At 36.5% G+C, this 25,049-nt stretch overlaps 1 protein-coding gene across 3 annotated transcripts; it reads left to right on the top strand.

Moving 5' to 3' along the window:
* The first annotated feature begins 13 nt into the window (after nucleotides 1–13).
* On the top strand, nucleotides 14–24,971 carry tlcd4a (TLC domain containing 4a). 3 transcript variants are annotated; one of them, XM_065258519.2, is made up of 7 exons: nucleotides 14–335; nucleotides 10,044–10,213; nucleotides 10,527–10,616; nucleotides 10,742–10,800; nucleotides 12,139–12,233; nucleotides 19,885–19,958; nucleotides 21,841–24,971. In XM_065258519.2, exons 2-7 carry the CDS (start codon nucleotides 10,059–10,061, stop codon nucleotides 22,154–22,156), a joined length of 789 nt encoding a protein of 262 aa, XP_065114591.1. In that variant the 5' UTR covers nucleotides 14–335; nucleotides 10,044–10,058; the 3' UTR covers nucleotides 22,157–24,971. The 3 variants fall into 3 exon arrangements, with proteins under 3 accessions (XP_065114591.1, XP_073669309.1, XP_065114590.1); XM_073813208.1 differs by lacking the exon at nucleotides 14–335 and adding an exon at nucleotides 852–863; XM_065258518.2 differs by lacking the exon at nucleotides 14–335 and adding an exon at nucleotides 9,719–9,932.
* The last annotated feature ends 78 nt before the right edge of the window (nucleotides 24,972–25,049 follow it).

The following is a 25,049-nucleotide window of genomic DNA, read 5'->3' as shown; positions in this document are numbered from 1 at the left end:
AAGCTGAAATTGGATCCCTCACCTCCACCATCATCGCATACTGCCATCATCAACAGACATCAGATTCACATCACTATAATCATCTTCAACATGCTCTCACCGTTGCGCGCGCACAAAATCCTCACGCGACACCGACTCAGTTCGCGATTTACTGCATTATTATAAGGACCTGCAGTGTCTGGCTTAGATATGAAAGCAAGCGTTTCATATCAGTATGGCCATGGAGAGAGGAGAAGCATACATGTTTTTGAAAATTCAAGGGATTTGATCAGTTTGTAATGTTTTCGGAGACCACGCGCAACTGACCGACAGACGCTATTGATGATTGATAAGAGGTGAGAGAGCACGTGTATATTTATCGTTACATAACATAAAGCATGATATTTATGTTTCAATGCATAAACGTTGGCTTTCTGGCAGCATATTGCGGTTGTTTTGGCCTAAAGCAGCATGCATGTTGTTGGTCAATCGCTTGCATTTCATATAGAGTAAGATGTACGATATACTTTTATATGATCATAATTGCACTGCAATCTTGATGTATATGTTGCACACATCTTTATGTTAAGCATATGTAAGCATAAACATATATGTATATGTGTGTGCTTTAGTTATACAAGCATTGCGGTTCAATGCAGCATGCTGGATTCAATGACCCACTAAGTTATATTGACAATTAAATGAAGACACAATTACATTAAATTGAACAATCTTAACCAAAACTACATTTTGGATGAAAAAAACATGAAGTTTTGTATGGTTGTATTTTTACTAAAGCAGTATGACTAAAAAACTACTTTCTTTTTGATGTATTTTACCCTCCTCTTCCTTATCCGGTTACTTTCAGTTTTGACTGTCGATATGTGAGTAACGTTACAGTTTTTTTTATGAGAAATGTTTTTACATTTTATTCAGTCTTAAAAGTGTGTATATTAACCAACATTTTTTGTATGCCATTGTATTTTCATGATGTTTTGAACGTTGTAATATATTAGGGTGAGCAGTACTGTACCTGGTTTGTTGAATGTCTCTGTGAGTGTATTATTATTATACTGTGAAGTTTATATCTTCCTGCTATTGCACTATAGTAACCTCAGGGGATCAATAAGGGACCACTCTTGCTTTGGATGTTAAAAGCCAAGCCTTTATTCATAACATGTCTCTTAAATATCCTATGCACTTACTCAGAGGCACTAAAGTGTGTCAGAAGTAGCTTGCATGCCAGAAATTTTATTGGGCATTTGACTATTCAAAATATTTCCACATGAATGTGTTAACTAATTAGTTGGCTGATTAATATAAATTTAATCGGTCAAATTAATTGGCAGGTTAATTGAAATTTAATTGGTGTAATTGAGATGCAGATTATAAAAATCTAATTGGTTGAATTTAGGGTTGATCATATTGACCAGTTAACCGAAGGTAAGAATTGATCGATTAATATTATCAGTTAAAAGAAAAAATATGTGTTAAAGGATTAGTCAATTTTCTTTAAAGAGTAACTAAACCCCAAACCAACTTTTTTTAGTTAATGATCTGTAAGAATGACGCTTTATTAGTGCTGTTCATTGATTTTAGTAAGTTTTTTGACATTTGGATATAAAGTGTTTCAATACCACAATATATGGTGTAAAAACGTCTGAGTGCTGCCCTCTTGAGGTTGAACGGTGGCTACTGCAGTTGAATTTTCCTATTGGATGTTGGGTCCAAGAAATGACTCGTGACGTAAGCAGGTTCAAGCTCACCACGCCCTTGTTACGATCTCACCACACACTTGATACGAGCTTAGTTCGCCCCCTCTATCTCCGTTGGGATCTGCCCACTTTTCTTGCATTTTTCAAATATTGCAGTGGGTGGAGTCAGCCTCTGACCAGGGGTTTAGTTACGCTTTAAAAAATCCAGATAATTTGCTCATCACCATGTCATCCAAAATGTTGATGTCTTCCTTTGTTCAGTCAAGCGGAAATTATGTTTGTTGAGGAAAACTTTCCAGGATTTTTCTCATTTTAGTGGACTTTAATGGACCCCAACACTTAACACTTAACTCAACACTTAACAGTAAAAAAAAAAAGGAGTTTCAAAAGACTCAAACGAGGCATAAGGGTCTTATCTAGTGAAACGATTAACCTTTTTTACACGAAAAATAAAAATATGCACTTTTAAACCACAACTTCTCATCTAGATCCGGTCCTGTGATGTGCCAGTGCGACCTCACGAGAAACAACATCACGTAAAGAGGTCAAGGATGATGTATGCGAAACTACGCCCCAGTGTTTACAATTGTGGAGAAAGAGGACCGTTCCGACGTTGTTGTATGTCGAATTTTACCGTAATAATTAATGTCTTTGTGTCAGTTTATTGTTTAAAATGGTCCGCAAATATGCATTTCATATATGTAACGTGACCTTTCCACGGCATTACGCAATTACGTGAGGTCTCGCTGGCTCGTCACACAGCCGGAGGAAGAAGAGAAGTGGTTTGAAAGTACATATTTTTTATTTTTCTTCGTTTCTCTAGATAAGACCCTTATGCCTCGTTTAAAAATCGAGTCCTTTGAAACTCTGTTGAAAAAAAACTGTTAAGTGTTGAGTTAGGTGTTAAGTGTTGTGGTCCATTAAAGTCTATGTTTCATGACTGAACAAAGAAAGACATCAACATTTTGGATGACATGGTGGTGAGTAAATTATCTGGATATTTTAAAGAAAATTCACTAATCCTTTAACGCACAGTGCGTGTCGACACATGCCTAAAGATATTTCACCAATTTTCTATCCTTAATTTGTAAATTATGTAAATTATTGCTGCCCTGACGGTCAGGTAAATGAATAAATGGAAGCTGTACAGAGACTCACATTTGTGCGCAAGATGAAGCGGTCCGTCTTGTGCATGTCCTGACAGAACTTTGCTGATGGCCTTTGTCCTAGACCCTGATCGTGAATAATATTTATTTATATTAAATATTAAAGAGGGATATTATCTCTCTTTTTGCAGACAAAGAAGATGCAAAACTTTTTGAAATGGTAGATAAAAATGAGAAAATCTGCCCGCTTTTGATATTAATCCTCTGGACTCATTCCGTGCTCTTTGATTATGTAATGTTGCATGGAAATATTATAATGGTTTGCACCTTAAATTAAATAAATGTTTGTATTGTTTAACAGAATCAACTGTTTTTTTTCTCAATGGCAATTTAATATTAAAATCTTATCAGTTAACGGTAAATGTTTGGTTAACAAGCTGTGGTTGTCGGTCAGGAAAATAAACCAAAATGAACATCCCTAGTCGAATTGGTTAGCAGATTATGTCAATTTAATCGGCTAAATTTGTCAACTGATTTATGAAAATTTACCAGGCAAACACTAAGTTACAGAACTTTAACTACAGTTGTTTTATGTGCCCCGATCTGGCTCATTTAATTTTGTATTTCTGCTGAACCGGGTCCCGATCCGATACTTGTATCTATTGCTAGGTGCACACAATATACAAATAAACAAAATAAATATACTTTTTGTCTTTTTTAATGTATGTATTATTTTTTAACAACAAGTTTATGGCAGCATAAAAGTAAAACTAGTAAAGTGTCCTAAATACTTGAACATCAAGTAAAACCTGAAAAACAAACTTGAATGTCAAGTCTTTTATCTAGGAAGTTTAGTGCTTTCAGTGTAGGTAAAAAGTTATATACAAGTAAACGTTTTTACCCACAAAAAGTGTTTCAGTTTTAAGGTGTGTATATATTTTGCAGTATTAGATGCAGCCCTAATGCTATAACACCTTGTAAAATTCCCACGTCGGTTGCACACATTAAAACTGTCTGTTGCAGTGTTTTCATGTTTAAACACTGCAGAGGTTTTAACAGCATATTCAGTCACATTTTTTTCGTTTACGAAACCTGTCTGACAGCTAATGTAAACAAGTTCCTTTGGATAAACTTGTCTGCCGAATGTACATTTTTAACACTTGACAAAGCATATATGGTTTTAAACTGACATGCACATGCTGCACACAGCAGAAAACATGTTAGAATTCGCACATGTTGGTCGCTGTGAAGTTCACAGCTGTGGCCACACATTGCTACTTGACCACTATAGATATCTGGCATTCACATATGTACTGTACTCTAAATACACCAGACCCGTCCTGCTCTGATTGGCTGAGCATGTGTATGGTGAAGCCTATGGCTACATAAAAGAACATCTAAATATAGTGACACCATATTTTTTGCTCCTGTCACCCCATGAGGAGGTGTACTAATGTCAAAGTCTAGTCAATGCAGTCCCACGTGTTGTTGTCTGTTAATGTACATCTCCGCTGGAAGGCCATTGCAGTGACGTCAAAAGATATGCAGATCTCCTGATCCGAAAATTTGTTTTGCCACTGGAGGTTGTAGTTGAGAGGATAATGTTCCTGTTTGTTCATACGATGTTTACATAGGTTAAAACATTACAAACTTGAGTATAGTGGCAGCACTGTTGGGTGCACCAGGGTAAAAAAAAGTGCACTACAATACACTACATATATACTATTTTCATGCACTAAGTTTTTGCTTGATATAGACGGTTTCAGCAGTAACAACATAAACAAGTGGCTGTCGTGGTCCGCACGTAACTTCCGGTAAACTCCGCTAAGAATAAAAAACAAAGTTCTTTAAATGTAGTTTATTTATATAACAAGCAAAAATACATTCATAACATTTCATAACATTACACAGGGTTTCCCGCAGAAAATTTGTTAGTTAAGGTGGTAGGGTTGTGCAGTTGGGCGTGCCAGGGGCGTGGCAATCAAAGGGGCGGGGCATATGCGTCATGATAAAAATATTTTTATTTAAAACACTCAAATAAAACTCCATTTTGAAGAAACTATGACAGAAAATGAACACATACTAGATTATTAATGAATTAAATGTTTTATCAACAGGCTAGTTATCCTTCAGACAGTGACGGACCATGTCTTTCTCTCATTTCGGCCATCTGGCAATTGGTGGAATTCTTTTTTTTTGGAGGACCTAGTTAAGGTGGTAGGGTATCCCAGCTTAGGTGGGCCGCCTGAACTGAAAAGTGCTGCGGGAAACCCTGATTACATAAAGCAATAAAATAACGTTCCTTTTAAAAAGTGTGTTTTCTTTGCCTATATCTGAAAACGTTCTTCAACTCAACTTTGACTTTGTACATTTATTCAAAGATAAAATGCGAACTTTACAGATGTTGTGTGCTGCTTTGCCAAGTCCTCTTCTTTTTTGTGCACTTTTGGGCTGCTTTTTAACTGTTTTAGCTTGTTGACTTTTTTTGCTGCGGGTTAAAGATGAAAGGATTTTGTTTATTAGTTATTGGTATTTGGACTGTGAATAGTCATTGGAATGTCCATTGGCATGGTTTTGCAAATCTGGCAACCCTGGCTGAGCGCTTGCACAGATGTTTGGTTCGGATTATATACTATGTACATGTAAACGAACATTTTATTCAGATTGCAATGTTTAGGGTACATGTAAACTGTATTGTTTGTCGGATTGACAAAATGTTGTGCATGTAAACATAGCCAATGTCATTCTGTCAAATCTGATTTTCAGACTTTCTAGGAAAATATTAATATGACCTCAAAGCTAAAAGACATGAAACACAAATTGTTACTGTATGCCCTATTTACAGTTGATTGAATCTGTATTTATTCATTGACTAAATATGTGCTCTGGGTTTATTTTTCTCCTTTTTTGTACACTTGCAGCCTCCGGTAAGAAATCTTCATGTTTTCCATTAGCAGATATGGGCCAACGTTTACACACAACCCGTTCATTGGAGAATAAACAAGCAGCACACAGATGCCCCATTTTCCATTTATATTTGCAGAGGTAGTTAAGAAAGAAAAGTTAAGGGGTTAAATTAAGCGCTGGTTTCCCACACAAACAGCAGTTCAATATATAAGAGCACATGGTCTAACCAATAGGCCATTGACACTTCAAAGCTTTTACATATTATGTCTTCAGGAATATGTTGTTTAAGACAAATTCTACGAATCGTTTAAAGAAGCCTTGATCAAACTGAACCCTCATTTTTCCTCGTCCAAGAGTTTGTAAAAGTGACAACAAAAATGCATTGACAGTTACACACTTATAGGGGACGACGTGTATGGACGTGTGTGAAAATAGTTTTCTGCAAATTTGCCGACATGCATCATTTAACTTAAGTTGTCGTACTGTTCGGGGCTTCAGAAATGTTTTAGGTGCCCCTGTGAATATTAACCCAGTGTCATGTTTTCTAATGAAGACTTATGCATGGCGGGAAGTAAGAACATAAAGATTAGGAAGTGGTAAAATAAGTGAGAATCTAAAATGGCAATAAAAGTCTGCGTGGCTGCTGCCCTACGAGTCTTTGTATCTGACAGACCCAAAGGTTTATCATTCTGGATCACTGCTTTTTAACTATGTGCTTCAAAGCAGACGGAGTTGTTCATCCGGTCCACAATGAGATGGGCATCTGCTGAACTATTGAAACTGTTGAACTGAGAATTCACTTTTAAGAGGAGTTTGATGCTTAGATTCAAGCCTAGTATTATATGGACATACATTTAGTATAGTATGTTGTACCACAGGTCTGTTGAATGCCTTATTCCGATTGGTTGAGAAATGTTTCATGGGTATGCATTAAAGGGACACTCCATTTTTTTGAAAATAGGCTCTAGGCTCCCATAGAGTTCATGAAATCCATTCTTCTGATCTTCGGGTCTGGCGGAACCACTTTTAGCGTAGCTTAGCATAATCCGTTGACTCTGATTAGACCATTAGCATTGCGCTTAAAAATAACCAAAGAGTTTCTGTATTTTTCCTATTTAAAACTTCTGTTCTCTTCTGTAGTTACATCATGAAACATTGTTAAATAAACGCACATCTGACCTGTCAAATGTCTTAAAATAACCACCAGAGCAATGTCTGTGGTAACCGTGGTATATGGCTGCACAATTAATAAAAAAACTAATTACGGGGAAACAATTACGTAATTGCCAAAATCCTCAATTACAGCTGTCCATTTGTGCTCATTCCGTGCGTTTCGCCAGTGTGTTTGGTCACCAGTGGTGAATTAGAGATTTTAAAATTGATTAGTTGACGTGTCATTAGCACTATTCGGCGGGATTAGTTTTCCAAACGACGTTTGAGTTTCAACGTGTCCCCCAGGACGTCTGTGATTTTATGTACCGATTCGGGCGGGATTAAAATTCTTAGGCTATTCCAGAGATGGGTGTGTCTGTTTCATGCATTTGGGCATTGCAGAAGATCACGTGCTCTGGATACGCGTGTTTGTGTTATGTTTAATATTTTGCTTTAAATGTAAAATTATTACCGAACATGTAATTTTAACAAATCAAAATCCTACTGAAGTAATGTTAGCCTACGTGTTTATATAAGTGGCTGCCTATAATAAACCCAAAGAAATAATAATTAATAACAATTTATTATCTGTATTAATTAACATTACAATTCCGGAGTTGAACAAGTTTCCTACCTTATAACGTTTCCTGATATTACAGTGGCCAGTGTTTGATATTCACCTCGTCTTAATTTAATTATTTTATTTCACCGAATGGGAAAAAACATCCATATCTGAATAAATGGGACTCAGGAAATACAATATACGCGCATTAGTAAGACCTTACGGCAGATCACGTTGGCCAAAACACGAAATGAACCGCGTTTTCAAAAGATATTGCGGGCAAACACAGACATGTGCATTCGAATAGGGCTTTTTATACATTCGTTTTTGGTTTGTTTTACTAACAACATAACTCCCATAATTATTTGTGATTTACATTTAGTGCTGTCACAATGATAAAATAATCATCTCATCGCGATTGTTTGACCTCTTCGCAATGATTAAGATCACCGCAATGATTGCATATCTCTCTAAAAAACACAAGGGGGAGCTGCAGTGCCTTTATAAACAAGACAGTATCAGATGGCACTTCTTAAAGGAACAGTATGTAGGATTGTGGCCAAAACTGGTACTGCAATCACACAACTGGTGGCCAATACTAGGGGTGCAACGGATCACAAAACTCACGGTTCGGATCACATTACGGATTTTGAGGCACGGATCGGATCATTTTTCGGATCAGCAAAAAAAAAAGTATGGGAAAATTCTAATAACAAATCAAGAAATTACAAACATTTATAAAAAGAACAAGGTTGCACATTAAGTAAGGTCTAAAATCATTAGTTACAGAAATCAAATGAATAATAACACTGCATTTATTGTATTAATTAAATGTAATTATTATTTTTTTAAAGCTTCAGAAGTGATTTTCTCTTTGTTTTGGGTTCTTTGATTAACATTAATGACACAGACTTAAGTAGGTCAATTGAGCTTACTGTCTCTTTAAGACCAAATATGCACAGACTGCATCTCTCCGTTTGTGCACTACCGAGTCCCCTTAAACGAGCGCACAGACACAGACAGAGGGCGAATTACAGACGGCGCAGCATTACAGTCGACCCACATAAAAACGTTACGTTGTTTTTCATTGCACTATTAGCCAAATGTATTTTAATACACTACAGTATGAGAGGTACGGAGAGTAGCGCAACTCTCTGAAATTTAAACATCAAGAGTTCTGATCTTTGAAGGATGATGTCTGACTCGAGCTGGACCGGACGCATTCAACCGCAGGCGTGCGTTTGTGCGTAAAGGAAACTGATCACTTTAGCGCCGTTTTGCAGTTAAACTGTTTAAAATCACTTGAATGTTAACATTTGCAAACCTTTATAACACTTACAAATGATAAACTTTCCCTATTTAAATTTGCGTATTAATCCGCGAATCACATGCGAGCCGAACCGTGGGTCGTGATCCGTACGGATCACGGATCAACTGCATTCCGTTGCACCACTAGCCAATACACAACATGACAACATAAACATCAGTTGAGGGCTGCAACACCACTTTTTAAATGACAATATCCTGGCCAGACTACTGTTGTCACTGATGTAAGTATTTAAAATGAAACTTATTTCTTAATGTCTAGTGACATATCAGGGCCATTTTATGATCAATTGATATACATTTCTCACATACTGTTCCTTTAAGTGACAGTGTAACCCAATACATTGCAAAGCCATTCAATAAAGTGGATAAAACAGCATTTAAAGAAATGCTGCAAAACTTTGATAAGCAGTATGAAATTCAATTCCAAATTTAGGGAAGTATTTTTACAGATCTGTAAGGAATTGATTTTTTTTTACAAACGTGGTCCAGTACTAATTTGACCTTAGTAGGATAATGTTGGCTACTATTTAAGGCCTGTTCTGGTATTTTGATTGCATTTTTATTTTAAGTTATTTTTCAGACACTTTATTGTTTTCATTTCTTATGAAGAATTATTTGAAATATATATTCATAAAAGAATTACTTTTAAATATGTGTTATGTATTAATGTTTACTGCCATGTAAATCCTTGAAAAAGATTTAATTTAAATAAATCACAGCAATGTGTGAAAATTATTTCGTGAACAAACAAAACAACGGAATAAGATTTTAAATGAAATGAGAATTACATGTCAAAACCCTAAAACGGGAAATTTTTTGGACTATTAACCGGCAGCCAAAGTTCATAATCGTGACAGCCCTATTTACATATACGGGAAGCTTCTGCACCTTCCAAAAGAAACATCACACTTAAATAAGCTCCATGTTTTGCAACGTTTGTGTTATACGTCTCAAATGTTCGATCCACTGCCAGAAAGCTCTTGCATCACGCTTGGCCGCATTTCTCACAGTCACGTTTTTGATTGAAACTTTAACTAAACGCAGAGGCATATATATATGGTGTCAGAGAGAGCCGGAGCCGTATTTCACTTCCGACTTTTACAAGCGTGAGATAAAAGCATGAGCTTCAGGGCACCATATTTACTTTTCACTAATGTATATGGTGGATATGCCAAAGTGCAGGTCGGTTAAACATTTACTATGCTTTTCTACTGAGTTTCTTTGAGTAACGTTCATTGTGTGATCTTACCAATGCCTTCATATTAAAGTGTCCACAACTGTCTTTTTTTGTAGCGGGGTCGGGTGGCCATGGACCCCTTCAGCCAGCTGATCTTGCTCATCTCCGTGGTGAGCTTTTGCATCTTCCAGTGGCTCTTTCACAGCGTGAGTCCATGGGCATCATCCAGAATCAGCCCCGGCTTCCTCAAACTCACCCACAAACAGAAGATCGAGTGGAACTCAAGGTAGAGAAGCACAACTTCATCTTCATTTTGTTTTCATTTAATTCTTGCATTTAAATGACATTTTGAAAAAAATTAATGATAAAAGCAAAATGCAAACTACACACGGGAGAGCCACAGACTCGTAAGGTTTGTGTATGCAGAAGTTGTGTTGTTTAAGTGATGATTTGCTTGTATTTACTGGCCTGGAAGGAATGCCGCTGCCAGCTGGTTAAGATCTTCAGACCGCATGTCCATAACGTTTGGTTTAATGACAGCAGTGGCTATATTTTAATAGAAGTGAATGATTTAAAGAAAAAAAACTGTGTCTCTGCAGGACCGTGTCCACACTCCACGCCCTGCTGGTTGGCCTCTTCTGCCTCTATATCTTGTTCTTCGATGAGGCTGTCAATCAAGACCCCGTATGGTGAGCGCTCGGCCTTTGTGACTGAACCGTCACATTGCATGCAGGGCATGATGGGAAACACTGCTCTATGCAGATGTAACAATATGATCCTGATTCCAGTGCATTTCTCATCTTTATCACAACAGGGGAGATCCAACTCTGGTGAAGATAAATGTCAGCATTACTACAGGCTACCTCATATCTGGTGAGACCTATGGCAACTACCGTATCCGGTGTTTGGAGCTGCTTTTTAGAAAAAGGAAGCACTGTTTTATTGACGTCATTCAATCAGGAAGTAGAGAAGGCTGTAGTCCAAACCGGCCATTCGCTGTAGGCTTTGAAAAGAGACTTCTGTTAAAGAAAATATATCGCCTGGCAGTGAACTTTGAGCTTTATCAATTTGCAGGTATTATTTATGCTATTATAGCAATATTACACACTAACTAAAGTGGAAAAATGGGCCCTGGAAGAACGGGACCTTTAAGGGTAGTGGTTATTTGAACAATGGGTTGAGAACACTGATCTATATAAATGACTGGATTGCGCATAGAACGCTTGACGTAACTGCGTGAGGTGAAGCCAGCGCAGAGTTCGAGCCGCCATCTTGGTATACCCAACCGGCAGAGAGCGTCATTGACTTCCATTCAAAATCATAATCAAAATGTACCCCCTTTACAGCGTATCAGTTACACAAGGTTAATTTTTAGGATATGTGTACGTTAAGTATTTGTTAATTCTGGTGTTATTTGCAATGTTTAAGTTTTAATCGGGCAGGATAATGGATTTATAAAAAACCGTTAAGGTGAGTGTGTCTGTTGCATTTGTTAATGACACGGGTATAAATAAAGTTTTTTTTGACATTCAGCTACACTGTGACGTTCAGCGTTATTTCTCTAAATAAGTTTAGGTAACTTGTAAGTTTACAACATAATTACAAAACTAGCAAATTATTGCATGCACATACGGTACAAAGTATGATTATTTATTTAGATTTCAGAATGAGCACGTTTATTGTCATTAATACTAAATATGCTGCGGTCTGTCTGCTGATCTGAATCTGTAATAAAGATGAATGTATAATAACTGATTAAAACGCAAAATGTACAACTTTCAGTAAATAACTATTTACATGCTTAGGACGTTTGTGTTGTAATAATGTACAGGGTAACTTCACATATAAAAACGAAGAAGTGTAAAGTGAGGTTTTATCATTAAAATCTGATAACGTCCATTGATTTAATAGAACGTTTGGGTATACCAACATGGCGGCGCGGTGGCTTCACAAGTGTGACGTCATGCGCAATCCAGTCATTTATATAGATCAGTGGTTGAGCCTGGTCTTGCATCTCATGCAAATGTCATGTAAAAACAACTGCCATTTTATGGAAAGCTCACTTTTTAGCTTATAAAAAGATTTTGCCAATCTTTTTTTTTTATTGATTTGGCAGTGTTTTGTGTACACTAAAGGTCGGAGGATTTCAAACTTGCAAATGATTTTCCCTCGAAGAAGTTCTGACACCTTTTCTTTGTCTGTTTCTTACAGATCTGCTGCTTATATTTTACTATTGGCGAGCGATTGGAGACAAGTTTTTTGTAATCCACCACCTGGCAGCATTGTATGCTTACTACTATGTATTGGTGAGTTCTCTGTTGTCCCATAACAGAACATGCAGGCAAGACGGGAAAGAGACGGCCAAGAGTGAACAGTGGAAGCTGTGAGGTGTGTAGCTGGTGCTGAAGCTTTTCTGCTTCTCAATAAATGGAGTTACGAACTAAAAAGTACAAATTTTTGCCAGTTTTCGTAATTGATTTTTTTATCAAACTTTGTTCCATTTACGTCGTGATAGTGAGCTATCCATATGTTAAGTCGTGACGTAAGGAGTACCATTGCTGTGTTTATGCCATAACATAACTACCATTATTTTAAGATGACAACACGTGATGCTTGACTCGTAGCCGTTTACGTCCTTGGACTGGGAATTATGCATTTCTATAGCAAAAGTAACAATGGAACCGCATGAAAGAAAATACATAATTAACGTTCTTAAAGTTTTCTTAAAGCTGTATGAGGACGTAGACAGTTTTTACACGGTAAAATCTTACAATTACAGTTATTACAATATGGTATGAATGCACCTCATGTCTGCTCCAATTATCCACTTGCTTCATATATGACTACAATCTCAGCAGCCGTTTATGAGCACTGTTTTTTATATCACACTGTTATTTATATCACACATTTAAACTATATTTGTTATAAAGTTGCGGTGTACACTATATTCTCCAAGCTCATGGCATCCTGGACACCAATACTTTACCAATTTATAAAAGATTAATTACTTTCTGGCCATCATTACTTTTTTTTTTTTTTTTTTTTACAACCCCTCACTGAGTTTGTCATCTGATTGGACAATTGGACCCGGCATTACAAGCTAGTTTCAATGTAGCTACATATAATGCAAAAGTGTTAAACTGGATACTTGATTTTGATTGGTCAATAGCGGCGCACAGCAATGAAATATTTTTGTATAATTGGCTATATTTCCTACCTAATAAGTCATGAACTAAGCAGGATAATGTGTTTTCAAAAGATCTTTATTGCATACTAAAAACCATTCAGGGTGTTAAGATCTCTCTACTAAGTTAAAGGATTAGTCAATTTTCTAAAAAAAAACAAAAAAAACAAATCCAGATAATTTACTGTCATGTCATCCAAAATGTTGATGTCTTTCTTTGTTCAGTCGAGAAGAAATTATGTTGTTTGAGGAAAACATTCCAGGATTTTTCTCATTTTAATGGACTTTAATGAACCCCAACACTTAACTAAACACTTAACAGTTTTTTTCAACGGAATTTAAACGATCCCAAACGAGGCATAAGGGTCTTATCTAGCGAAACGATTGTCATTTTTTAAAAGAAAAAATTAAAATATGCACTTTAAAACCAGAACTTATCATCTATCTATTCTGACGTTGTTGTGTGTTGAATGATACTAATTAGGGATGCACCGATACCCCTTTTTTGGAATACGAGTACGAGTACTTGCATTTCAGTACTTGCCGATACCGAGTAATTAATAAAAAAACATGAGTTAAATTTACAGGTAACAGTTTTAGTCATATAATTTAACAAAAAAACAAAGGACTAGTTTTCCAGTTTGTTGTAAACTCTGCCTCTTTGGACAACACGAGGCATTAACCCCTTACACGCCGCTCAAACATAGACATTTCTCAGACCGTGGTATCGATTCCAGGTATCGGGGTACTTTTAACGAGTACGAGTACTTTAGAAAATGTGGTATCGAGGCCGATACCCGATACCAGTATCGGTATCGGTGCATCCCTAATACTAATTTTATGTCTTTGTGTCAGTTTATTGTTTAAAATGGTCTGCAAATGTGCGTTTCATATATGTAACACGTGACCTTTCGACGGCATTACGCAATTACGTGAGGTCACGCTGGTGCATCACAGGACCGGAGGAAGACGAGAAGTTGTGGTTTAAAAGTGCATATTTTTATTTTTATTGTCAAAAATGACAATCGTTTTGCTAGATAAGACCCTTATGCCTCATTTGGGATCATTTAGAGTCCTTTGAAACTCCGTTTAAAAAACTCTTAAGTGTTGAGTTAAGTGTTGGGGTCCATTAAAGTCCATTAAAAAGAGAAAAATCCTGGAATGTTTTCCTTAAAAAACATAATTCTTCTCGACTGAACAAAGAAAGACATAAAAATTGTGGAGTACATGGTGGTGAGTAAATTATCTGGATTTTTAACAAAATTAACTAATCCTTTAAGGGGTGTTGATTTATTTTGTAATAATGACCAGCTGACTGCACATCATCCCTGGCAACTTTTAAATCTAGCATGTCTTTAAGTCCTTTCTCAATTAATATATTGTTGTTCATCGCAACCATGGTTGGTTTCCATATGATTTTGGTAACCAGCCCTGATCACTGGTCTACACCACCCACCAATGCCATTACTGTTCACTCTTGGTTCAGTTGAACGGTTACCCTCTAGGTCACCAGGTTCTGTAGCTGACCATGGCTATGATAATGATGGTATTTTTTGCATGGAATGCTCTATGAAGGTTATGCCAAGGTTACTTTTCTCCTGACTAATAACAATGCAACTATGGGTCATATCTGGCCCAGATTGTTTGCATGCATTGATGCTAACTCTTCCTGTGGTGCTGGTGGAGGATTTATTATGTGCATGCTCTGATATCTTCCCCTGCTTTGAGCCGACCTTCCTCTCTCTCTCTGTCTACTAAAACACTCACACTTTCTCTATCTCTCTAATAAAACCTAACATCAACGTCTCAACTGCAGGACGAATAACATCAAGAAAATGCTTGTTTGTTGAGATGCAATGGTCCACGCTCACGTTATGGGAAGGTTTTGATGATACGCATCAGATTGACACAGAATATGCATTTTTCCATTATTTTAGAGACGACTCTGGACGTCATCTAAATTATTAGATTAACTGCTCGATAGTATTGCTGAATTGCTTCTTATCAGTGTTTGTTAGAAATACAAAAATCACGATTTTGGAAATGTATTATTATAACAGAGATGATTATGGATATGTCGATTAACTGTTTAATGGCTGCCACATACAATTTACTCTGAATTAATGGAGCTTTGACGCTCGCCTGGAAACCTGCATATTGTTGTCCAGATGTAGACCATACTGTCACTGGTCACTTTTATGACTGCCATTTCAAGCCTACATGTTTAAAATGATTACGATTAGATTTATTATTTTAATAATTTACATCGAGCTGGAAGTCTCTGTTGGGTCTCACTAAGTTATTAAGTCTGTCGTTTCAGTTGTCCATCATAAATCCGTTGTTATTGTTTCCTGTGTTTTTTCCGAACTGCTGTTTATGTCGAAAACAAATCGGTACACCGATACCGGTTTTTTTTAAATTACTGAGTACAAACAAGACTTTTATCGCAATTTTAGTAAGCTAGCTTATTCCAAAGTTTTCAACATATGATAAAAATAACATAAGTAAACATAAACATAAGTGTACATTAAAACCTTTTGTAACAAATAGCTTTTAAAAGGTCACTCCACTTTTTTTGAAAATATGCTCATTTTCCAGCTCCCCAAGACTTGAACATATTTGATTTTTACTGTTATAGGAACCATTCAACCGATCTCCTGGTCTGGCGGTACCACTTTTAGCATAGCTTAGCATAATCCATTGAATCTGATTAGACCATTAGCATCGCGCTCAAAATTTAAAACTATTCTTATTTAAAACGTAACTCTTCTGTCATTACATCGTGTACTGAGACCATGGCTGCATAGGCGCAATGATATTACCCAGTGCCCGAAAATAGTTCCCTGCTATTGAAAGTTACCAAGGGGACTACTTTCACGTGCTGTGTAATATCATTGCACCACCTGCAGCCATGGTACGACAGCAAAGTCCTTGATTATTACGCCAGAATGAGAGTATAGTTCCTAGCCATATCAGCCTAGAAAATCGCAACTTTTTTATTTTCAATCGGTCTTAGTACACGATGTAATTACAGAAGAGTCAAGTTTTAAATAGGAAAAATATCTAAACTCTTTGGTTATTTTTGAGCGCAATGCTAATGGTCTAATCAGATTCAATGGATTATGCTAAGCTATTCTAAAAGTGGTACCACCAGACCAGGAGATGGGCTGAATGGATTCCAAAAGGCGAAAAATCAAATGTTTAACTCTGGGGGAGCTGGAAAATGAGCATATTTTCAAAAAAAGTGGAGTGTTCCTTTAAATGTCTACCAAAACTGTTTATCTTTTCAAACAGATAAAAACTTATGTATCAGCGTGTTGTGCGATTTTTGTTTTTTCGCAGTGCATGTCCAACGAGTCTTAAACATTGATGTGTTGCCTCTTCTGTGTTGTCCGTTCGTCTTGCACCGTATCTGTGCCTTTTTTCCAAAAAATCTGTCTGTCTAATGTGTGTCTTTCACCTAACATGACTTCTTGAATAACTCAGTCTCACTTCCTCTGACCAGCAAAAACCCTTCATGCAAAAACTACCAGTGTCAATATTAGTCGGGTTAAGAGATAAAGCGCCAGACTTGGCTGATCTAGATGAAATTTTTCTTTTCTTGTCTGCTGTCCTGCTGTTATGGAGCAGTTACTGAAGCCCAGTTACAGTATGGACTTACCAGTACCTAGAGGTACCAGCATGCACCTGCTAGCCAACCCGATTATTGCTTTTCTTTTTATGGTATCAAGTGGAGTAAGTATGCTAATGTGTGTTTTCATTGCAGCGCCGAAGGTAAGTTTGTTATTAAAATGTGATGCAAATGTAAGCCGAGGAATTAAAATGTAAATCATCCCTGTGCTGAGATAAGGCACACTAAGGTAGTTTGCTGCTTTTGGATGTTTTCAGCCAAAACTAGTAAACTATCTGTGTTAGTAGGGCTTATTTTTTGGGGAGATGTGGTTATATTATTGGTATTTTGCTTAATGGACAAAGTTTTGGATTGGGAATCAGTATTTGCATGAGCGATCATTATTGCATTGATATTTGTCTGATATGGCAGTATATGGCTTATTGTTGGTGCTTGCTGGGGCAAAAGTTGCTGTTGTTATTGGTTATACTTTCATCGTAGGACCCCTAGATCTAAGGATTAAACTTGTAGAGGGCTTTCCTGGACAGGGCTTAAGTTTAGTCTAGACTAAACTTTAAACAGCTTGCAATTTTATATCTAAAAATATATTAGTGTCATTGTTTTGTCTGAAGATGCACACTACTAGTTATGTTTTTGTAAGGCACGCTTTTTATAATATAACTAAGGCCTAGTCCTGGTTTAATCTAAAACTTGTTCGAAAAAATGCCCCGTAGAGTAAAACTCAGACCTGAAAGTTACCTCAAAGTTTATTACATTTAATTGCTTTACAAAAGTCATTTGCTGTAAGTAATACTTAATACATATACCCTGAAAAATAAAATATAAATAAATATCAACAATAACCAATATCATGATGAATTGTAAAAGTATATACATTTGCAATATCTTATTTTAATGCTATATAAAATGTTTTGATTCCACTTCAAAAATAAAAAATTAGTTGCATTAAAGTTCCCCTGTTGTGAAAATCAAGTTTTTAATGTTGTTTGTATGTCTGTGTGGTTGTTTTTTAAAATCCTTTAAGACGAACCGTGTGCAAATTCATCAGTCAGCACCATCACGAAGTATTTTCTCCAATGGAAGTTTGTCAAAGATGTAACCAATCACATCAATTTGTTTACCAAGTGGATCAGGTAGTCTGAGCTGGGGTGCTTCTCATGTTGAACGTCACGTGACCACACCGGAAAACTGGGTTGACTGTTTCCGGTTGCCGGTATTCGCTATCGTAGCTTGTTATTGTTATTCGTAGTATTATTATTTGTGTTATTCTTTTTATTCTAATATTTTAATATATGTGAGAAGAAAATGCCTTTGTCAAAAGCTATAAAATACAAAAAATTTGTACATTTTCTTTTACTAAGGTTTAAGATGTTTACGAGCATATCTACTCAACGTCGGTTATTTTCGTCTTTGATATCTCCTAAAGGCTTTATGTATGAAAACAGCACCATGTCGCCGTAGTGCATACAGGACCGGAAGCGATCTACTATGTTTAGCAAGAATGCGGAAGTAAGTTGCGCATATACCCTATTTTTATTTGTGCATCCTCGTTTCCTTTCCTCGCTTCCTCCTAGGATGCAAGTGAGAAAAGTTGCGAGGACGGAGGCGATGAACCATTAAGTTAAATGTTCTTATTCCTCACTCTCTGTACAGTATAATGTTCATTCATCAAATTATCCAGTGCATTAAAACCCCAAAATATTTAACAAGAAAAATAATCTTTATTTTAATGTAGTAAGTCTTTCTTAAAAGTGCTTTAAAATTAATATGTGTCTATACCACTGATCATTTATTTAAACATGAATATTAAATATACTGTCTGAAATGAGTCTACATTTACAATAATTTAATGATGATTAATACCAACATTTATGCGTGTTTAAAGATGTGACGATGTAAAGGGAGAGGAGATTTATACGTGCGTCAGGTTTAGTTGATAAAACACTTCTGCATGTATCCTCGCTCATGACTTATCAAAAAGCCTCCTAAGGCGCGATTCACATTTTGCGTCTTTAGCACGCTCAAGTTCGTTATTTCAAATGTTGGCACGTGGTATGCATGCTCATAATGGAAGTGACGTGGACATGCTAGTTTTTCCAGGCGCATCCGCACTGCATCGAGTTAAAAACATTTCATCTTTCTAGAATGCCGCAAGCGCACTGCAGGTCATGTTACAAAAACCAACCGACGGTCGCGTTTTTCCGCAGGGATTTAGACGCGAAATGTGACCCGCCCCTTACTCCTCGTTCCTTGCCGCCTCACGGTACAATTAAAGAATTGAGATGTCCTACAAGATGGCGTAGGTCGATCGTTTTTCAGGTTGTAGGACGTAGGAGCGAGGAGACGAGGAACCATATTGAGAAGCACCCCTGGTGTGAATGAATGGATGCTAAAAACATAAACAAACGGCTTTCGTGGAACAAACGTAACTTCCGGCAAACTCAGCAAAGAATCAATAACACCAGAGTCCTTTTAGAGTAGTTTATTTCTGATAACAAGCTAAATAAACAACTAAGGTAATCTACTTGTTCAAAGCCTAGCTAAAGGGTATTAAAAACTACACTTAGCTAATGTTACAGTGTACTATATAATGTATACAATGTTAACTACTGATCAAATTACTGACTGCCAAACCTCCCTTCACAAAGCAGTGATCCATGATCGCCCCTCGTCTTTAGGAAACCAAAACATTTGTTATTTATATTTATCAACAAGGTATTTGTTCCAGAGTTCAGTTTAGCCATTGGCCAAACAGAGACCGGAAGTTAAGTTTTGCCCAGACGCATAACCGCAACAATGCACATGTGTGTCAGATGAACCTGTCTATAGTAACTGAAGCAAGTGTATAGAGCTACATTCAAGCTATTTTAAGGCACGTTGAATAAAATTTCACAGAGAATAATGCTTAGATATGTCATTTCGATGAGTAAAGATCATTAAAACGTTTTAAGGGACAACTACATGGGGACTTCAAATGTTTTATCTTTAATAAATGTGTCTGTCAGTTTAAATAACTGTTCACCCGGGCAAGGACTGGAACAGCTGGAGATATTGATACTGTTGTAGGTGATTTAAGACGTATTGCCTTTCTATATCGTGTGTCTGTGTGATTGTGTGTTTGTTTTTCACATTGTTGTTTCAGGGTCAAGGAATGTTGCCTTATTTTGCTAACTTTCGTCTGCTGGCAGAGTTTTCCACGCCGTGTGTAAACCAGCGGTAGGTAATTAGCCGATAAGTGTAAATATTTTATAACCAAACTGTATAGGTTTGCCCAACACATTTTAAAGTGCTTAACTCTTTCCCCACCGTCAATTAAGAGAAAACATTTGCATAAAAAAAGTATTCCTGATGAATTTTTATGATAATCTGCAATACCACTTACCCAATTTATAAAAAAACTGAAGCCAAAACGTTACTTACTAATTTTAAACTCTGTGTATGTTTTGATAATCGTTCTGAATCTGATCTCCAGGGGCGTTGCTAGACATAAAGCTCTACTGGGGCACAGGCCCCACATTTTTTCCTGACTTTTTATGAAGCCTGCTGTGTGCAAGAGGTGTGCAACACTTCTATACTATATCCTTTGCTTAATCCACTATTCTACAGTGCAACAGTTACTGCAAAAGATACATATATACAAGTGTAATCTTCATCATACCTAACATTATTAACATGTTTGAAAGCATAAATGGCATAACATGTTTGGAAATAATGACAGCAGAGAAATATTTTCTACATTATATAATGATAGCAATGATTAATATTTTTACAAGAATATTTTAAGAAACCAGTCATTTTATGACTGCTATACTAAATAATCTCAGTCATAGTTACTGCTGACTGTTATGTAAATTAGTGTCCTAGAGTTAAATATTAGTAAACTAAATATTAATTTAAAAACAGAACAATATAACACATACATGTGTTGATTTTCTCAGCAACAATGCAATTCTACAGACTTAATAAGAGATTTTCCTGAGATTTTTCCTCTAATGTTAGAGACCTGACAGGGTCAGGATGTAGTTTGTCTAACCTCCCTCAAACGTTTCATCTCTCCTTTCTGCTTCCCTTTCCCTGCTTTGCACAAAACATTTCTGATGTCCATCTACAGAAGCCAATAATGATCGAGTCAAAATAAGATTTGCATTATTATTTAGAAACTTACTTTAGTCTCGTCATGTTTTCATAAGCTAACTCACTCGCGTGGCATCACCTTTTGAATGCGGTTGTGCGCGCCGCGGATGAACTCAAAGACGCGCGCGGTCATGGATACGTGCGTGCACGCATCAATGCGACTGCTTCTTCGCTTTAACAAACGTAAATTGGGTAACTACATTGCATATAGATCCGTTTTTGCCGCGATTGTCTTTGTAAAGGATTGCACTAGTTAACTGCTAAAATTTAAACTTGAGATTTACACTGGGGCACAAAAGATTTACACTGGGGCACGTGCCCCAGTAAAAGGGGTCTAGCGACGCCCCTGCTGATCTCTAACAAAATTCCTTCACAAAAATGCAATTATTTCAGCTTTTTGCTAAAAATTTGTATTTTTAAAGAAAAATATCCATATTTAAGAGTTTATAAGAAGAGAAAAAATACAGATAGGATAAAAAAAATTCTCCCCGTTTTGTTTGTTTGTTTGTTAATTGTTTGTTTAAAGGTGCAGTGTGTAAATTTTAGTGGCATCTAGTGGTGAGGTTGCGAATTGCAACCAACGGCTCAGTCCACTGCTCACCACTCGCTTTTGAAACGCATAGAGAAGTTATGGTAGCCGCCACCAGTAAAACATGTCATCAACGGAGACAACTTAGTAAATAAAGTTTGTCCGTTAAGGGCTTCTGTAGAAACATGGCGGCACAAAATGGCGACTTCCACGTAAGGGGACCCTCTGTGTATGTAGATAAAAACGTCTCATTCTAAGGTAATAAAAACATAACGGTTCATTATAAAAAGGTCTTTATACACCCCTGATAATATAGTTTTGTATATTATTTTGCATTTCGGTCAAGAGATCCTTTTAAAAATTACACACTACACCTTTAAAAGCAGATGGTCTGTTCTTTCATTTGATATATTTGTATGTTTATATTATTTTTAGCTGGTTCTTTGAAGTGTTAGGTTACCCCAAAATCTCCAAGCCCAACATGGCTAATGGGGTACTGATGGCGGTCGTGTTTTTCCTGGTCCGGATCGCCGTTATGCCAGTGTACTACAGCCGGATGTGCTCCGTGTACGGCACCGATGCCTTCTACAACGTCTCCTTCGGTGGCCGCAGCGCTTGGATCTTCTCCAGCATCTGTCTGGACATCATGAACGTCATGTGGATGCATAAAATCGCTCGTGGCTGCATCAAAGTCCTGCGCTCCAGTCGGAAGTCCAAACCCGAGATCCAGGAGAATGGGAAAACCGATTGAACCCAAAGGAAATAGCATTTGAAACATACACCACTTGATCGCGTACAGGGTTTTCGTTGATCTTCGGAGGCAGACAACGAGTGTTGTGAATAGGTGGAACAAGCCTAAGTGACCCGAAGATGAAAAAATCACCCCAAAGCAATATATTTTTCGATGCGTGTGGCAAACACTTTTACAGATATTGGACATTAAACCAAAATGTTAGTTTGAGATCTCCTTCGCCAATCAAGACTCCGCCCAATCGAGCACTCCTGTGCTTGTTGATATTGTACAACGAAGAGATTGTGAACTGTTCAAAGCTAAAGCGACTGAACTGTATTTTAACCGTGTTTGTTTTTTGCCTGACTTTTATTCTACAGAGGCTCACGTTAGTTTTTAATTTCAAACTGTGGGCGGGTAAACCACGTTATTTATTCATTAAAACGCAGTCATTCTCTTTGAATCACTGTACTGTGCCAAGCGGTCAGTGAATCACCCAATGTTTTCATTCACTTTAAACCCATTGTGCATTAACTAAAAGATTCATTTGTACAACTACACTAAACAAGAAAAACTGGAAAACCAACAAGAAAGACATCAGAAGACCAACTGTACAAACAGACAGTGATTCTTTTGGTAGTTCGACCATCACATTGTACTTGTACTACCGGTTATCCAGAGAAAATTATGGATCTTCAAGATCTGACTGTTTATTAATAGAGGAAATTTGGGTTAAACAGCCAAACTATTTTTCCACATGTGTGAGATATGCACAGTAATGTCAAACTCCTCTCGCGTCATCTTAAGAATGAAATCAGTTTACACCGCACCAGATTCGGGTCGGATTTTGTTTTGTTACAATAAAACAGACTCCAGTACGTTCGCACTGTACAATTTATTGCATGCGGCAATGTTGTCCTCGGGAATGTTTGCATTGTACATAGAAATTGTATCGGACAAATAATGATTATTTTAATTACATTGTTATACAGTACTGAAACTATCGGTTATGGTTTGGAAAACGTTTTTAAAGAATAAAGAGAGCTTAAGTTACCCAAGTCAATTTGACTTGTGAATGTTTAATCTTGAGATGTTTTCCTGCACCGTAACTAATTTATTGAACCAGTTTTACACTGGGAGAGCATGGCAAGTAATACATATTTATTTTTTTTTAATTGAAAGATATAAACGTGTCAATGTATCTTCTGAGTAGATATGCATCATATGAGAGATTTACAATATACAACACAGAAATGCTTTTATGAATTCATTTTAAAATTCATTCGCACCTTGTTTGAATATCACTGTAAAAAAATGCAGCATGAAGTTTAAACAACTTTGTTTTTCAAGTCAATTCAACCTACTATTTGAAGTTTTGGCTTGTAAAAATTTGAAATAACTTATAAAATCAAGTTAAAATTGTTTTCCTTCATTTTTTAAGTTAAAATAACATAACATATGTTGATTTGACCAAAATGCTGCATATTTTTACAGTCTATGTATTTTATGTGGAAAATTCATACCTAGACACACATATTCAGTCACAGTATAGATCTGAGAAAATGCTGGGTTTTGTTAAACAAATGGTGATGGTTTTCCAGACAGGATTTCAGGACTAAGTCTTACTTATTTTAGGACATTTAAGTAGTTTTTACAAGCAAACCTTACAAAAAACTATACTGGTGTGCATCTTGAGACAAAATAATGCTATTGATATATGTTAAAATATGTCCGTGCAAGGCGTAAAGAAGCTCAAACATGCATTTTAGTCTGGGACTAAAATGAGCCCTGTCTGGGAAACCTCCCCATGAAGACTGAATGTGGAAAAATTTTAAAGTCATTCTGTTTTTTTAACCAAGTACTTGAAATTAATTTTTTAGAGACAGATCTATATGAAGTTGTCTTGGACTGCCACAAGTTAAGTGGTACAGATAAAAGTCCTGGTTATGTTTGCCTTTGAAGTCAATCATACAAAACGCCTTTTTTAATAAACATTTTATTTACTCATGTGACTTTTGTACCACATGCTTCATTTGCATATTCATGTAAAGGGATGTACTGCCTCACTACTTTTATTTTTTTTATTTTTGTCTGTGCCAATTTTGCAACCAAAGGTCAGAAAAATGATTGTTTGAAAGTTTGTTTGGTAGTAACTAAATGGTAATACACCAACAAGGCAGGTAAATACAAACAAGCATTTTAACTTTAATCACTGAAAGTGTGAAGCAAGCAAAGGATAAGAAAAGGATAAAAAGTTTTTACAAGCTCCTCTGTAAGGTCAGCACTGAAATATACATTGTTAAAGTTTTATCTAAGGATACAAATGTGGTTCAGTCATTTTTTATTTTTCTAAACCCCTGTTACAATACACAAAGGTACAAAAGGTGTCACTTGGACGTACCAAAAGGTCCTAATATGTACTATTTAGGGAAAGATGTGTACCTTTTGAGGTACTAATATTAACTCATATTTACATTTTGGTTATATTACTGAGCGTGTAACAATTTGAATTCATCTGGCTGGAGTTTAGAAAAAGTATATTTTAAAATATCAGTTATGCACAATCTTTTAATTGTGTAACTTTGGAGTATTTGGTGTATGAAAAGTTAGAGAGAGAGAGAGAGTACCACAACATTAAAATACATTATGTTGTCATTCATGCCATGTATGTTTACATTTGCCAGGGTAATAAAAGGGATAATGCCGTGTGCTGAAGGAAAGTACATGTGTCTGGCGAATGACAGCACAGTTTATTATTAAGCATTTGTTTATTTTTTCACTAGTCTGTTAATTTTTCACTTACATTTGCCTCAATAAAGCAATATGTTCATTTTCATCTATGGTCATTGTGTATCTTTCTATTTCAGGTTAATAGCTCATTTCTGTTCTGTTAACATTACCAAAAACTTTCATG

Source organism: Paramisgurnus dabryanus, chromosome 22, assembly GCF_030506205.2.
Source record: "Paramisgurnus dabryanus chromosome 22, PD_genome_1.1, whole genome shotgun sequence".
NCBI classification, from domain to species: domain Eukaryota; kingdom Metazoa; phylum Chordata; class Actinopteri; order Cypriniformes; family Cobitidae; genus Paramisgurnus; species Paramisgurnus dabryanus.
Note: the sequence above shows the minus strand (reverse complement) of the source record. Positions and strands in the feature narration are given on the sequence as shown.